We start from the raw sequence: 18363 nt of genomic DNA, 5'->3' as shown, positions 1-18363 counted from the left end.
GAAACGTACGTTGGGGTCTGTCTTGTCCCCCCCAGCTCCTGGTCTGTATGCGCTTTTACCTCCGTACCAGCTATGAATTGTACTCTTTTCATGCTACATTATTAAGCCTCGTTCAAAGGAGGCAAACTAAATCCCAATTGGGTGGATTGTGACAACTTTTTGGTTGTGTGATGCCCAAGTGTACTTACAAGTGGTATGGCATGATAGAATATTGGGGAATGGATTGTAATACCACATATATGGATGAATGAGGTACTTTGTATGGTGGGAGATGCGATTTATACTTATGTGGGAGGGCCTTATTACCATATTGCAATAATGATATGTTTATAAATGGGACATACAATGGGACCAAGTGACTGGGGGGTATCACTCTTTCAGTTCCTTCTGCACTGATCTTTTATTATTGTCAATATTTATGTGCTGTATGTCTTTTTAATGATTATTTACAAAAGGTCCAAAGGACCAATAATTGTCTCTTAGCTACATGTGCTACTAGTTTCTCTTAGAAGGCTCTAGTTAAAAGGGTGCGGACAGTACTGTTCCACACCGTTATTGATCACATTGCACCGCAAACAAATAGCGCTAGTCTATTCTATAGGGCAACTAGCAGTCACTAGGGTGGCACAGCTGATAGTTTTAAACCACATGAAAATTAGAGGCATGATTTTATGATAAGAAATAAAACGTTACGTTTTAGGATGAGAAACTAGTAGCACATGGAGCTAAGAGACAATTATTGGTCCTTTGGACCTTTTGTAAATAATAATGGTTAAAGTGTCTCAACATGTGTGAATGGGTCAGTTTTGGCAATGTATGTCTTTTTAATGAGACACAATAAAGATGTATTTTGCACTATATGTGTGGTGTTTGTAGTTTGGTTTTGTAGATATGTTACCACGCATGGTTTTTCGTTGTATGGGCCTTGTTTTTTGGTTATCTCATGTGCAAATGGATGCAGCAGTGTCTGTATTCTCTGTTCTGCACAATAGATTGAATTTCAACACATAAAGGGGGAGATTTCTAAAAATGAGGGCAAAAGAGTCCCAGAATTATAGTTTGAGATGTGCTATTACCTGATTTTTTATTCCACTGGAAGGATGGTGAGCGCTGCTTCAAGAGGAGGGTCCTGTCAGCGATCCTGATTGGAGAGGAGCTGCTGATTGACAGGTTTCTCCTCCAAGAGCGTTCCCCTCATGTAACGGTCAGAGGACTAAGGCCTCATGCACACGACTGTTGTTTTATTCAGTGTCAGTTGTTCCGTTTTTCGTGATTTTCTGCGGACCCATTGACTTTCAATAGGTCCGTTGAAAACTCGGCTAATGCACCGTTTGTCATCCGCGTCCGTGATCCGTGGTTCCAGTCCGTCAAAAAAATATAACCTGTCCTATTTTTTTCACGGAAAATGGTTCGCGGACCCATTCAAGTCAATGGGACCATGAAAAAATGCGGAGGCACACAAGATTGTCATCCGCGTCCGCGTGTCCGTTTTTTTCCTATCATTTGCATGGCAAACTTGACTTAGACTTTTTTTTACTTTCCTTCATGTCTGGTGATCCTCCAAAAATAAAGGAAGACACACGGAAACAAAAACGGAAACGGATCACGGAACAACGGAACCTCATTTTGCGGAACGGAACACAACAACGGTCGTGTGCATGAGGCCTTAGTGAGCAGCTTGCAGCATTACCACACTTCCAGGGCTATCTGATCGCTATTCTTGCTACCTTTAGGCATCTTATAGATAAATAGGGGCACATTTATTAAGACTTAGATGCTTAGTCTTAATTGTGCCTGCACTGCTGAAGGAAGCGCCAAAGTTAGGTGGAGGTGCAGGCCTCTACATAACGTTGTCGCTTCCTCCAGCAGGACATGCGACAATCTAAAATCTACGTTAGCTCCATTGCTGGCGTAAATTTAAATAATTTTGTATTCCAAAAACTGGCATGCAAAATTATGAATGAGACGGGCGTGCCAGTCGGCCCTCTTCCCCGCCCCCACACCACGCCCATCTTTTTTAGACCTGTCAGGAAAGCGTCAAGGGTGGGGAAAAGTCACAGTATGTTCCCCACCCATGCCATGCGGCATTAAGACCAGTGTATAAATCGCTGGTCTTAATAAATGTTCCCCTATATGTTTAAAGTATGGGTTTTAACACATATAGGAATATCACACATGCTATGGTTGGATACAGCAGCTCAGCAGACAGTATCACATGATAGGATTAGATACAATGGCACAGTATCACAAGTCTATCTAAATGATAGACTTATGTGCACACACCAGTTAAGCCGCACAGTATCAATTATTATTAGATATGATACATGGGAGGAGCAGCACAGCCTCACAATTAGGCTCCATTCACACATCCGCAATGTGTTTTGCGGATCCATGGAACCGCGGATCCGCAAAACACGGACAGCGGCAATGTGCGTTCCGCATTTTGCGGACCGCACATTGCGGACCGCACATTGCCGGCACTATAGAATATGCCTATTCTTGTCCGTAATTGCGGACAAGAATAGGACATGTTCTATTTTTTTCGGGAACGGAATTGCGGACCCGGAAGTGCGGGTCCACAATTCCGTGTTGCTGCCCCATAGGAATGAATGCGTCCGCATTTTGCGAACGAAATTGCGGACGTGTGAACTCTCCCTTAGGCCCCTTTCACACGACCGTATGGCTTTTTCAGTGTTTTGCGGTCTGTTTTTTACGGATCTGTTGTTCCGTTTTTTTGTTTCCGTTTTTCCGTTCTTCCGTATGGCATATACAGTATACAGTAATTACATAGAAAAAATTGGGCTGGGCATAACATTTTCAATAGATGGTTCCGCAAAAACGGAACAGATACGGAAGACATACGGATGCATTTCCCTATGTGTTCTGTTTTTTTGCGGACCCATTGACTTGAATGGAGCCACGGAACGTGATTTGCGGGCAATAATAGGACATGTTCTATCTTTCAACGGAACGTAAAAACGGAAATACAGTAACGGAATTCATACGGAGTACTTTTTTTTTTTTGCGGAACCATTGAAATGAATGGTTCGGTATACGGACCTTATACGGAATTGCAAAAAACGGCCCGTAAACGGAAAAAAAAAACGGTCGTGTGAAAGAGGCCTTAATAGGATTAGTGTCCATCCAATGTATCATGTGTGATACTCTGCAAATCTATCTAATCTCATGATGTCAAAGATAGGTTTATATATACTGGATAAGTAGCAATTTCTCAAATGTCATAGGATTAAACACCAGACTAGCAGCACAGTATCATATGTGACAGGGCTACTGTATATCTAAGCCCACCTGAATTATCATGGGATTAGATACAGGGGCACAGGAGCAACAAGTAGGCTATGAGCTGTGACACTGATAAGAGGCTTTGACTACTGTGACTACAGAGTACACAAGCCTGGCATGTAGGGGCGCGTCCTGTATGTACAATGAGCTGCCAGTCACAAGATGGCTGATCTCATGAGCTGTACTGTCATAACAAAATGACTGAATTCAAAGTTATTATACTTCCAAAAGTAACTTTGTGCTTGTTTAATGATATGTGCCTTCTCCCTACTGTCGTACTGTATAGCTTAATATGCTCAATGCTAATAGGTCCTCTTGGATAATGCTTGGATTATGTTAAACCTTATGGCCCACATTTATTAATAATGCTGAAATTGGATAGGATAATGGCAAGAATTGTGCATAATTTTTTAAAAACAAGTCATAACATATCTGGTGCGCTTCAAATTATCTTGCCGGCAAAGAGCCTAAGCCCTGTTTCACATTGGCGTTACAGAGATCCAGCTGGCTGTTGCGGCAGGGAACAGCCTACTGGAGCTCTCTGGATCCGGCACCTGAATGCCCCATCTCCATTAACTATAATGGGGAGCGGCAGAGATCCGGACACAACCCGGCAGATTTGCAGAGAATTGGCTGGACAAATACCACTGCTGGAACAGTCTGCCGGATTTCTGTAATGCCAGTGTTAAAAACGGCCACACGGTCACATTTCTACATATAGTTTTGGAAGGCAAAATCAGGAGTGCATCTTAAAAGGAGAGATAAGGACAGATACAACTTCTCCTCTTTTTTTGAATTCACTTCGGTTTTGTCTTCTAAAACTGCATCAGGAAACCTGACTATGTAGCCGTACCCTAAAAGTACTTTAGGGCAGTTTCACACAGAGTTTTTTGGAGGCCGATTCTACTTCAGGTTTTTCAGCTATAGCCAGTAGTGGATTCAGAAGAAATCAGAAATATAAAGGAAAGACTTAGGGTCCATTCACACGTCCGTTTTTTCTTTCCTGATCTGTTTCGTTTTATGCGGAACAGATCTGGACCAGTTCTGTACCCATTCATTTTCAATGGGTCCTGGAAAAAATCGGACAGCACAATGTGTGCTGTCCGTTTCCGTTGTTCCTTTCCGCATGTCCGAAAAAATATAAAACTTGTCCTATTCTTTTCCGCAAAAATCGGATCCTGGTACAATACAAAGTCAATGGATCCGCAAAAAACGGAAGACATTCGTATGTCATTACGTATGTCATCCGTTTTATGCGGATTCCGTTCCTGGAAATTACATTTTTATTTTATAAACTTTTATTCACTTATTTTTTTTCTATTTTTTTTCAAAGAAATCCAAACAACTTTATTTGCTTATTGAAATTTATACGTTTCCGTTTTTTGCGGACATACGGAAACATTTTCAGGAACAACGGATCCGCAAAAAACGGACCGAAAATCGGGATATAGAAAAATACTGACGTGTGAATGTAGCCTTATACTTCTTCCTGCTGGATCCACTTCTGGTTTTCCCTGAAAAACCTGAAGGAAAATGTGCCTCAGAACTTGCTCCAAAAAACTGTCCTTACAAGAACCTATCTAAGAACCTATCCTTACTGCTCGCACGTGCCCATTTTTCTAGCAAAAACGTGCCACAAATTTTGATGCAACTTTTTAACCTGTACAATCTCCCACTCAGATAAGGTGTAAATTACATAATAAATGTGAAACTAAGTATTTCAGCTTTAGATTAAAAAGTAAAGAATATTGGTTACATTGTGACCGGTAGTATTACCTTCATAGCATGCCATAGTTCATGGGCGTCAAAGGCTGGTGGAGAGTACATCAAGCCAACCATAACGTCCTTAAAATGGCCATCCAGTTTTTCTCTCAACTCTTCAAGCAAGTTCTTTGAAAAAAATAAAATAATCAATTAAAAAGTTGTAATCTCCATGTGACAACAGTTACAGAGAACAATTATTGCTCAGACAAGTCCTGGCCAGTGACCTAAACCAGTCTGTGAGCTGAAACAACGTTTTGTTTTTTCTTCATTTTTAAGTTTCAATCCAAGCACTAAATGGAAGAGAAAATGGCATACATGAATTAATATTTTCCATCATATGTCTGCCTTTTCCCCATGTAGATGGTTCATATCATGGGCATCCACTGCAGATTATTTGTAGACCGTAGCATAAAATCCAGTGCATCGGACGAAAATCCGCATTGGCAAAATCTGCACCAATCCTGTGGATATTACTGCGGGCTACAGAGTGTAAATGTGCTGCATTTCAAAGGGTGAAAATCACAGTGGAAATTTGCAGCGTAAATTGATGTGTTGTCAAACATCTGCACTGCTTGTCAAGTTATATGCAGATTTCACTGACGATACTTTCTGCATTGTGTGGATGAGGTTTTTTCAAATGCTTTTACCGCAAGGGCTGTAGATTTTCCCCACGCCACTCCACTTTGAAAAATCGGCAGAGTTTTAGGGTGGCTGTACCCCAAGTACATAGACTGATGGAGTAGATTTCCATCAGCTAGTGATGATTATTTTTCATGTTATAGACTAAGGGTATGACCAAACGATATGGCAGTGTGCGCCGATTAACTAATTAGTACCACACTGTATGACACCTGCAGTACCACGTGGCAATTAACAATGCAGACTGACTACACCAAGCATGGCCAAGCTGCGGCTCTCCAGCTGTTGTAAAACTACAACTCCCACAATGCCCTGCTGTAGGCTGATAGCTGTAGGCAGTCTGGACATGCTGGGAGTTGTAGTTTTGCAACAGCTGGAGAGCCTCAGGTTGGCCATCCCTGGACTACCCAGTGAGTTCCAAATTAATTAATTGGAGCCCGTGATCATGCGGTGCTCAACTGCAGTGCGACTACGTTGCAACTAAAGATGAGCAAATTTTTCAAAAGTTCGATTCAGCCGGTTCGTCGAATTTTTTGAAAAAATTTGGTTAGATCCGAATTTATTTGTGGCAAATTGCGCAAAAAAATGGCTATTTCCTGGCTGCTGAGAGCCTTTATATTGGTGTAGAACACTGTGCCTTGCAGTAACATGCATAGGGAGTCCGCTGTGGTAGTGAAATAATACTGTGAGTCAGTATGGCATGCAGATGACAGGCGTCGCTCTTAGGGTCCATTCACTCGTCCACAATTTCGTTCCGCATTTTGTGGAACGGAATCGCGGACCCATTCATTTCTATGGGGCAGCACGATGTGCTGCCCGGATACGGAATTGCGGACCCGCGCTTCCGGGTACGCAATTCCGTTCCCGAAAAAAATAGAACATGTCCTATTCTTGTCCACAATTGCGGACAAGATTAGGCATTTTCTATTAAGTGTCGGCGATGTCCTTGTTTTGCGAATCCGTGGATCTGCAAAACACACACAGACGTGTGAATGGACCCTTAGAATCACTGCACACTTCGCTTATTTGGGCAGTCACGGGGTCAAAACTGACCAAATAACTGAAGTATCAACTCAACCTTGCAGGTCGATGTTAGCGTCAAGAAGAAGTGCAGTCCTTTTACACCGTCGTCAGCTGATTCCACATAGATGCCTACAGAACCTGTTCTATTAAACGCTTATACAAGTAGAGCCCCCCGACAGAGTGGAGAGGGTGTCAGCAGTAAGTTTGTGTTGACGTCCTGATTATTTTGCCCTTCCTCTGATCCGTTAGAACAATAACCCCCAAAAAACAGATCCTGTCTGTTGAGCATCCACATTTCTCACTTCACCACACCACACAACAGCTAATAAGCCCTTTCCCCCCCCACTAATACACACAAAAAAGGGCTTTAGAACATATAACTGCACCGCTGAACGGCAAATATATATTTATTTTGCCACTAATACACGACAAAAAGGGTTTTAGAACATATAACTGCACTGCTGAACGGCAAATGGGCCCTTATTTTTTTTCTACTTATACACGCCACAGAAGGCTTTAGAACATATAACTGCACCGCTGAACGGCAAATATATTTTTATTTTGCTACTAATACACGATTAACGGCTGTATCAAACAGCACTTGAACCCCAATAACATAAACTGTTTGCTGGAATTACAGATCTGTATAATGGCAATTTGGGTCCCCAGTCAGTGCAGCAAGGTGTAATAGGATTGTTCCTATTGCCCAGGCTGTAACCTCCCCTACTGAACCCTGTTCTACATAAATGCTGTGGAATGATTCCTCCCTATCCTTTTCCTACAGCTTGAATAATGCTGATTGGCTGCATGCATGGCATTATGGGTGATCCCACCTTCCCAGAGTTCTTTGCTCCATGTCCTCACACGCGCAACAGCCATTTTAGGAAAAAATGCGATTCGTTACCACGAAGCGTGAGGAAATTCGGATTCGGTGCAAATGCAATTTTTCCTGAAATTCGGCTCGAATTCCACTTCGTCAACTTCGATTCGCTCATCTCTAGTTGCAACCATGGCACAATCACTCTGTGTGGTCATACCCTTAACAATGATCACTAATGATTATAAATATCATCAGAATCATTAGTGATTACTGTGCTCTTAGGCCTCACACATACAGCAGAGCCAGAAGCTACACAGCAACACCCAGCACTACAGAGCCAGAAGGTGGGCCCCATATGATGCCTGAGTTTATCTCCCCTAGAAGAAATGGATAGAGCATGGCACTAGTTTTTTCTTTTTGTGTGGTTCCACCTCCGAAACACCACCATTACTATTAGTAGTTCAGCTTTTTGGTTTGAAACAGTTGTTTCCAGGCAAAATCATGCTGTGCAGTTCATCACCACACCACAATCACGTCAACGTAGTCTTGTGTGGCTTCACACTCATCAGAACCTCCAAATAAAGTAAAATTAACCCAAACACATCTTCAGTGACTGCAGTCCTATAGCAAACACCCAAAAAAGGCAACAGCACCTTGCAGACACTAAGATATATGCAAACAGTAAAAATTTTGGCCTTTTTTGACACACTCTTGTCAGTTTTCCAAAAAGTGGGTGGAACGTGGGCAGGAGGAGGCTGGACATGGGCAGAACCTCAGAGGCCCGACTCATTTAATAATATGTGCACCAGAAATCTGGCACACTTTACATCAGACCTTTTCTCCTGTCAGGTGTCAATTTCTGTTCTGGCATACTGACAGCACAAAATGCAACAGATTTAGGCCTCTTGCACACAAACGTTTATTTTTCCATTTCCGTTCCGTTTTTGTGGGTTCCGTTTGCGGTCCGTATGCGTAAGCATTCATTTCAATGGTTCCACAAAAAAAAACAAATGTACTCCGTATGCATTCCGTTTCCGTATATCCATTCCGCTAAAAGTTAAAACTTGTCCTATTAATTTCCCGCAAATAACGATCCGTGGCTCCATTCAAGTCAATGGGTCCGCAAAACATACGGAATGCATACAGAACACATCCGTATGTCATCTGTTTTTTGCGGATCCATGCCCACTTTGCACATGTGTTTACTGTTTAAAAACATTACTGTACGTTACAGTAATGATTACAAATTTAATGTTTCCATTTGCGATCCGCAAAAAATGGATAGCATTCGGAAACCATACGGAGATTTTTTGCGGAACTACAGAACGGAAACGAAACGGAAACAAAAAAACTAAACAACGGATCGTTGAAAAACGGACCGCAAACTACAGAAAAAGACATACGGTCGTGTGCAAGAGGCCTTATTAAGAGGCATTTAACTAACACCAACGTGTGAAACCCCAGTCTTTAGTAAATGCCCCACAATATTTTTTACTATTGTACGTTCATTGCCTTACTATTGTTTTTGCTATAATTTTACATGTGTCCTATCAATTATCTATATACTGTATATATCCATTTTCTTCTGCACTCAGATTTTCATGCCTATAGCAGCCAGATTATAAAAAATCTCCAAATGATTCCTACGGAGGTAATATACTCGCTAGATTTTCTGTAGTAAGGACTGTATCACACAGAGAAGATACGCTCTGTGAGTGCAGCGTGCTGTAATGTGTCCGTTTATTGCTTTTATACTGCCAGCAATGTGTATGTAATTGGCAGTTTATGCGCAGCTACAGTGCACTCAGAATGAAATTTGTACCAAACTTCAGTTATATTTGATTTTTCCATTAATCTTGTCAAATACGGAGGCAATCTCTACAGCACTACTTACAGTGTACCAGTTACTTAATTCGATGTTGCCAGCTCTGTTCACTATATAGATATTCTGTCAATGAATTGCATAAAACATTGTACTGATACACACAATCTGTATCAAGATATGGCGCTATAGCCTTAAAGAGTAACTAAACCTTTATCTAAACTTTCAATATGTGCTCCCTAATGCCCTAATGAAACTAACGCTAATATACTTTATTAGTGAATTTTCTATTTTTCCTACTCTTTTTCCTACCTAAAGCGCCCCATTCACTGGTGTGCTTAAAACTCTGTTCTCTGTACACTGCTGACAGTACGGGCAGGAGCGCGCATTGCTGATCCTGGCCATGCTCTCTGGATGATTACTATCTCCTGTACCCATGTACTATGCCAGGATTAGCTGAGCGGAGTGGGCTCCTGCGTCCGCCGGCTCCGCCAAGCTAAGAGCCGACATGCAGTTCTCTTAACTTAGCAGAACAATTGGAGCAGTGAATGTGGAGATCTCTGGATCCATGTCAGGTACAGGGCTGGTTCCGGCTTTGTTGGAAAGGGATTGTCATGTACTAGATGACGTCTGGTTTTAATTTTTTACATTAGTCATGAGAACCCCTTTATTTAATTTTATTATTTACTCCCAGGGGTCATATCATCACACTTGTGTGAGGCACATCGCAGTTAGGCCTCTTGCACACGACCGTATGTGTTTTTCAGTATTTTGCGGTCCGCAAAAAACTGATCCGCAAAAAAATACGTATGACATCCGTGTGCTTTCCAATTTTTTTGCGGAACGAAACAGCCGGCCCCTGATAGAACAGTACTATCCTTGTCCGTTATGCGGACAATAATAGGACATGTTCCATCTTTGAAGGGAACGGAAAAACGGAAATATACGGAAACGGAAGGCATACGGAGTACCTACCGTTTTTTTTGCGGATACATTGAAATGAACCCAAAAAACGGAACCCAAAAAACGGAACTTTAACGGAAAAAAAAAACGTTTGTGTGCAAGAGGCCTTAGGGTACATCCACATGGGACTATTTTTGGGAGTAAAATTTGGATTTAATCTGCAACACAATCTGCATGAGTTGTGGATTTGCAGCAGATTTCACGCTATGCTATGCAAATTGGCATGTCACGTATTTCAAATCCACACCACAGGTTAATTTCCACTATGGATTTCTTGGATGACATCTGCTTTACTTTGATGCTACTGTAAAACGCTGCAGACTGTCTGTGTACAATTTTGCTGCAGAACATCCTTAGCGTTTATGCTACATGTGAACAAACCCTTAGGGCTCTTTCATACGAGTGGATCCTGTGAGTGGAATCCGCTGCGTCAAAGAGAGCCAAGCCCCGTTCCGGACAGCAGAGACACGGAGCAGTAACATGATTGATAATAACGCTTCGTGACTCTGATCTTTTTACTACAAAATCACAGTGAGATAAAGTTGTCACCGTGATTTTGTAGCAAAAAGATCAAAGAGGCACGGAGCGTTATCCGTCATGTTACTGCTCCGTGTCTCTGCTGTCCGGAGCGCGGCTTGGCTCTCATTGACGCTGCGGATGACACGCACGGGATCCACTTGTGTGAAAGAGCCCTTAGGCCTCATGCACACGACAGTTGTTTTTCTCGGCCTCTGTTCCATTTTTTTTGCGGATAGGATGGGGACCCATTCATTTCAATGGGTGAGCAAAAAAATTCTGATAGTTCATCCGTTTGTGTTCCGCGTCCGTTGTCCGTGTTTCCCCTCATCATGTCCTACTTTTTTCACATTTGCGGACAAGGATAGGCATTTATTACAAGGGATCTGTGGAAAAAAACGGATCCTCCAAAAAAAAAACATATGCCACATCCGTTTTTTTGGGCGGACGCACAATTTGCGGACGCAAAAAACATGTGCATGAGGCCTTACGGTACAGTTACCAGCGCTGTGCCTTCTAATAAGCCATACATCTGTGTGATTATCAGATGGACCATGGAGTGGACAGTGAAGATTCATAATGAATGACTGCAAGCAGAGCTCTTGAAAATCACGAAGAACTGATCCAGAAAGTAGATTGGAACTTTTTATTAGGCCTCATGCACATGACCGTATTTTGTTTCCGTGTCCGTTTCGTTTTTTTTGCTGATAGGATGCGGACCCATTCATTTCAATGGGTCCGCAAAAAACGCGGACAGCACACCGTGTGCTGTCCTCATCAGTATGTCCGTTCCGTTGCTCTACAAAAAAAATAGTGCTTGTCCTATTTTTTTCTAGTTTGCGGACAAGGATAGGCATTATTACAATGGATCCGCAAAAAAAACGGATGCCATACGGAACGTCATACGGTCGTGTGCATGTAGCCTTAGGCCTCATGCACACGACCGTTGTTGTGTTCCGTGTCCGTTGTTCCGTTTTCCGTGATTTTCTGCGGACCCATTGACTTTCAATTGGTCCGTTGAAAACTTGGAAAATGCACAGTTTGTCATCCGCGTCCGTGATCCGTGTTTCCAGTCCGTCAAAAAAATATGACCTGTCCTATTTTTTTCATGGACAACGGTTCGCGGACCCATTCAAGTCAATGGGTCCGTGAAAAAACACGGAGGCACACAAGATTGTCATCCGCGTCCGTGATCCGTGTCCGTTTTTTTCCTATCATTTTCAAGGCAAACTTGACTTAGATTTTTTAAAATTTTCATGTCTGGTGATCCTCCAAAAATCAAGGAAGACACACGGAAACAAAAATGGAAACGGATCACGGAACAACGGAACCCCGTTTTGCGGACCGTGAAAAAATACAGTCATGTGCATGTAGCCTTATACTTATAAAAGCACCATGACATTGATGTGTTTTTTGCAAGCATTTTTTCATATATTTTATATGCCTGTTCTTGCATTTTTTCTCATTCTATAGAGAAAGTTAAGGGAAAACACATTAAAAAGTGCCCACTTAGAGCTGCATTTGGAAAAAAAATACACTAGTGACACCCCAAAAAAACACCCCAAAAGTGAAGAAAATTGCACTAAAATGTACTGTTTGTAGCACATTTTATTTTTGCTATTGTCTTACAGCTAAGGCTACTTTCACACTTGCGTTGTTCTTTTCCGGCATAGAGTTCCGTCACAGGGGCTCTATACCGGAAAAGAACTGATCAGGTATGTCCCCATGCACTCTGAATGGAGAGTAATCCGTTCAGTTTGCATCAGGATGTCTTCAGTTCAGTCGTTTTGACTGATCAGGCAAAAGAGAAAACCGTAGCATGCTACGGTTTTATCTCCGGCTAAAAAAACTGAAGACTTGCCTGAATGCCGGATCAGGCATTTTTTCCCATAGGAATGTATTAGTGCCGGATCCGGCATTCAGAATACCGGAATGCCGGATCCGTCCTTCCGGTATGCGCATGCGCAGACTGAAAAAAAGGTGAAAAAATAAATGCCGGATCCGTTTTTGCCGGATGACACCGGAAAGACGGATCCGGCATTTCAATGCATTTTTTCGACTGATCAGGCATTTTTAAGACTGATCAGGATCCTGATCAGTCTTACTAATGCCATCAGTTAGCATACATTTTGCCTGATCCGGCAGGCAGTTCCGGCGACGGAACTGCTTGCCGGATCTCTCTGCCGCAAGTGTGAAAGTAGCCTAACATCTGACTGCAATTGTTTTTATTTAAAAAAAAACACCATATTTTTCTGAAAAACACTATGGGGCAGATGGTGTAAACCTTTGCTGTCTAGACCTGCACCTGATTTATCACAGTGGTCAGAATGGATGATAAATGTGGTGTAGGGTTAGACACTTGTCTAATGCTACATGCACACGACCGTATGTGTTTTGCGGGCCGCAAAAAGAACGGATGACGTTCCGTATGGCATCCGTTTTTTTGCGGATCCATTGTAATAATGCCTATCCTTGTCCGCAAATGAAAAAAAAATAGGACATGCACTATTTTTTTTTGCGGGGCAACGGAACGGACATACTGATGCGGACAGCACACGGTGTGCTGTCTGCGTTTTTTGCGGACCCATTGAAATGAATGGGTCCGCATCCTATCCGCAAAAAAAACGGAATGGACACGGAAACAAACAACGTTCGTGTGCATGTAGCCTAACTCCATACCGACTGCTGGTTGGCTTACTTTCAGATACAATTTTACCCCAGAATTGCCCTTTCTGTTGAGGCTTCATCCCTTTTTGAGCAAGTTGGAAAAAGTCGTACAAACCCTAGTTGTGCCAAATTGCGCATAATGTCTGCACTCTAGACAGATCCTAGGAGCAGACACATTCGTCATTCAGGGCCTTTGTGTGACCACCTTCTTAGCGTAGAAGAATCTGTTTAAAGGGTTTCTACCACCAGAAATACTGTTATGTAGCTGACTGACATTGGCGATGCGCTGATGTCAGCACTACATAACAGTATGTTTTTAACATTAGTCCCTGCAGCCGTTTTTGTAAAAAAAAGCACTTTTATAATATGCTAATGAGCCTCTAGGTGCTATGTGGGCGTAGAATCAGCACCTAGAGGCTCCGTCTACTCACGCTTTATCCCGCCCAGCTCCTCTTGATTGATGGCACGATCCACCGCATCATTGACGAAATCCCGATCCTGCGCCGTTCACTTCTGTATTCGGCGCAGGCGCAGTGAGTGAACGCCGCTCTCCTGATGCCGGCTTCCTCACTGCGCCTGCGCCGACTACGTCACAGTGAGGAAGCCGGCATCAGGAGAGCGGCCTTCACTCACTGCGCCTGCACAGAAAACAGAAGTGAACGGCGCAGGATCGGGATTTCGTCAATCAAGAGGAGCGGGGCGGGCAGAACAGAGTACCTGGGCGGGATAAAGGGTGAGTAGACGGAGCCTCTAGGTGCTGATTCTACGCCCACATAGCACCTAGAGGCTCATTAGCATATAACAAAAGTGCTTTTTTAACAAAAACGGCTGCAGGGACTAATGTTAGAAACACACTGTTATGTAGTGCGAATCGCTAATGTCAGTCAGCTACATAACAGTATTTCTGGTGGTAGAAACCCTTTAAGGACTCATGCACACTAATGTATTTTCTTTCAGTGTCCGTTACGTTTATTTTGCGGACCTTATGCGGAACCATTTATTTCAATGCATCCGCAAAAAAAAAAACCTGAAGTTACTCCATGTGCATTCCATTTCTGTATGTCCGTATGTCTGTATAGAAGATGTCCTATTATTGTCCACATTATGGATAAGGATAGGACTGTTATATTAGAAGCCAGCTGTTCTGTTCCACAAAATTCACAAGGACGTCATCCGTATTTTTGCGGATCTGTGTTTTGCCGACCACAAAATACATACGGTCGTATGCATGAGCCCTAATTTGGAAAGTGTATACCTTCATGTCCGATTATCATGTATGAAAAACATCTTGGTTATAAAAAATGATAATTAACCCCCAATTTTAAAGAAATTCATAATTCTATGAAAATACCAGATATTTAGATATTCTATACCTTGCCATACAAACCGCCATAGGCCTCTGCAATCATAGTTCTTTGTGCACTGCTGCGTTGGGTAAGAATATCAATCAAGACGTCCTTGTCGCAACCTGGAGAGGAATAACATAGTTAACTTTAGATATCACTTCATCAAAGTTATCATTCACCGTATATGATTCTGCGCGACTGCACTTTTCTCCATGTGGCCTTTTTCTTAGGGCTCGTTCACACTAATGTGTGATGCCCATTGCCGTATTGTGGATTGCATTTGCGGATCCGCAATACACGGGCACCGTTCCGTGGCCATTCCGCATTACGGATGCGGACCCATTCATTTCAATGGGTTTGCAAATTCGGAGATGCGGAACGGAAGAACGGAACTCTACGGAAGCACTACAGAGTGCTTTCTGGGGTTCCGTTCCGTGCTTCCGCACTGCAAAAAGATAGAACTTGCTCTATCTTTTTGCGGAACGGAAGGATCGCGGACCCATTCAAGTGGGTCTGCGATCCCCATGCGCGTGCCCCCCGCAATTTGAGGTCCACAGCACGGGTATGGGCTTCACACGTTCGTGTGAACAAGCCCTTATTCACAATTAGTAACAGAAAAAGCGTGTGCTGTACATATCGTTACTCCCCATCATTACTGAGTATTCTTACTAGTTTTTCCCCACAAGCCTTTATGGCAGTTTTATGTTTTGCTATAGACACCATGACATTTACAAAAGTTAGGTTATTGTACAAAGCTTATTAATTTGGTACAATATTTTGTGAAATCATTATCTGGTTTTTAATGGAACTGCAGATATAGTAAACATACTGACCACAGATCACTAGAATAGACTGATATTTCCTGTTCTGTAGAGTTTACTTATCAGCAGTCATCTCATTATCATCACAGGGCAAGATTATAATATTATTAAGCTACAAGCAGGATCCACTATTTACAATGGTCACAGTGCACATCATTCTCTCTCTCTGCACAATGACCAATGTACATATAGCAACCCTAGAAAACCCTACCATAGGAGTCATCTCCAGATACTGGTTTAGGCTCCATTCACACGTCCGTGGTGTGTTGCGGACCCGCAAATTGCGGATCCGCAACACACCCGCCCAGCACCCCTATAGAAATTCCTATTCCTGTCCGCAAGCTGCGGACAAGAATAGGACATGTTCTATCTTTTGCGGAGCTGCGGACCTGAAGATCAGGGCCGCGCTCCGCAAATGCGGATGCTGACAGCACACTGTGTGCTGTCCGCATCCATTCCGTCCCCATAGAGAATGAATGGGTCCGCACCCGTTCGGCAAAATTGCGGAACGGATGCAGACCCATTTGCGGACGTGTGAATGGAGCCATTCATTTTCAATGGGGCCGGAATGTGCTGTCCGCATCCGCATTTGCGGATCCGCACTTCCACATGCGTGCTTCCGTTTCCGCAAAAAAATAGAACATGTCCTATTCTTGTCCGCAATTGCGGACAAGATTAGGCATTTTCTATTATAGTGCCGGCGATGTGCGTTCTGCAAATTGCGGAATGCACATTACCAGTGTCTGTGTTTTGAAGACCCGCGGAACACTTACGGACGCGTGAATGGACCCTTACCATGTCCATGTGACTGTAATAAAGCACATCTCTGGATGATAATGTTCCATCAAGTTTTAGACCTATTTATGAAGCAAATAGAATAATGCTCTGTGTGCCTAGCTTGCCCATTTCAGTCTTCTAGCTTGACAAGTAGGGTGGCTTGGTGGAAAAGGGACATGACTTAAGATGCAACAACATGCACCAAGACTGTGTCACAAATTTTTTTGTTGCAAAGTAGGCCAACCACTAGTTGGTGTAAAGGTGGATAATAGCCTTTAGCCATTCACCAAGTTTACATCCAGCATGAGCCACTCATTTTTGAAAATTGGTGCATCTTTAGATTGGAGGTCCAAGGTCTGTCTACATTTTAACTACAGTACTTGCAGACCACCAAATGACTTAAAACATCCAGATGGTCAACATATGACTCTGCAAGGAAATTTCTGCCAAGTGTACACAAGTGTGACTGTGACCCTAAAGAAACATACAGTACCAAGGTGTCCTTCCTATTAACCCCCCGTTACACTACTCTGAATATTAAAAATCTATCAGTACACTCTACAGACAAAAGTCAAGATCTAATTTCTTTAATTAAAGTGAATAACTAGTGTAAATATTATGGAAAATGTTATGATTTGTACATATATTGAACAGTTGTCACAGCTGCTTTGGCCTTGGGTGAGCCTTGACTGCAAGAGGAAAGAAATAAAAGAAAGGAAAGTATCCCTTGTTTGAATCTTGTTCGAGAAATGGTAAATACTCTGTTCTCCCCATCACACCATCACAAAGGCATGGTACTCATATATACAGTACAGCCTTGCTATACGTAGTGAATAGGCTCCATAGTAACCATTCACTCACTTTCTGCTTCTTTGTGACAATTTGTAAGAGTATTGTTTCTCATCCAGATTTATAAATAAGCATCTGATCATTGTGATTCACCTATTAGAATTATTTAACAGGAACATGTTTTTCTTCTAAACATTGCCTTTGCTTATGTGGGGGTGGCAGAAAGGGAATTGAGCTGCTAAAACTAGGGTTCAGTAGTGCTCAGTGTAGCCATTGTGATTGACCTCTCAAGGCCAGAAGGAATATACAAGTACAGAGCTCATTCACATATGCATCTCTACAAACTACTAATTAATAATGTATACAGGCACATAAAGAACAATGAACCTCCATGCAGATTTTGCCCCTAGACCCCAGTGCTAACCAGAGTCTCAGTGATAATCATATCTATCTATCTATCTATCTATCTATCTATCTATCTATCTATCTATCTATCTATCTATCTATCTATCTATCTATCTATCTATCTACATCATATCTATCTATTAATGATAAGTGCGAATATTCGAATCACAAATTTTTATCGCGAATATCGGAAAGTTGCCTACCCCTTAGTGTTGATCGCGAATATTTTAATCGCAAAATTTTATCACGAAAATATTACATTTCCGATTTTCACAATCAAGAAAATAATGACTGGAGATCATGAATTCTCGAATTTGCTAATTTATGGCGAATATTTGGCCAAAAATTCAGGAAATATCTTGAATTCGAATATCTATCTATCTACATCATATCTATTTCTATATCTATATCATATCTATCCATCCATTCATCTAGTATATTTAGATTAAAGAAAATAAAGATTATGCAGTAGCTTTAGGCCTCTTGCACACAACCGTATGTATTTTGCAGTCCGCAAAGAACGGATCCACAAAAAATACAGATGACATCCGTGTGCATTCCCTATTTTGCGGAATGGAACAGCTGGCCCCTAATAGAACAGTACTATCCTTGTCTGTAATGTGGGCAATAATAGGACATGTTCTATTTTTTGTGGAATGGAAATAAGGACATATGGAAGTGAATGGTTCCGCATACGGTCCGCAAAAA

The 18363-nt window shown here is 42.2% G+C and overlaps 1 protein-coding gene across 1 annotated transcript in view; it reads right to left on the bottom strand.

Moving 5' to 3' along the window:
• Positions 1-18363, bottom strand: part of ANXA10 (annexin A10) — a 77596-nt gene that overhangs the window by 36164 nt on the left and 23069 nt on the right. The window contains exons 3-4 of the mRNA XM_040419896.1: positions 14891-14985; positions 5080-5193 (exon numbers count right to left, since the gene is read on the bottom strand). Coding sequence (XP_040275830.1) covers positions 5080-5193; positions 14891-14985 — 209 coding nt within the window. The remainder of the gene's footprint in view (positions 1-5079; positions 5194-14890; positions 14986-18363) is intronic.

Source organism: Bufo bufo, chromosome 2, assembly GCF_905171765.1.
Source record: "Bufo bufo chromosome 2, aBufBuf1.1, whole genome shotgun sequence".
In the NCBI taxonomy this organism is placed as follows: domain Eukaryota; kingdom Metazoa; phylum Chordata; class Amphibia; order Anura; family Bufonidae; genus Bufo; species Bufo bufo.
This window is presented reverse-complemented; position numbering and strand designations above follow the sequence as displayed.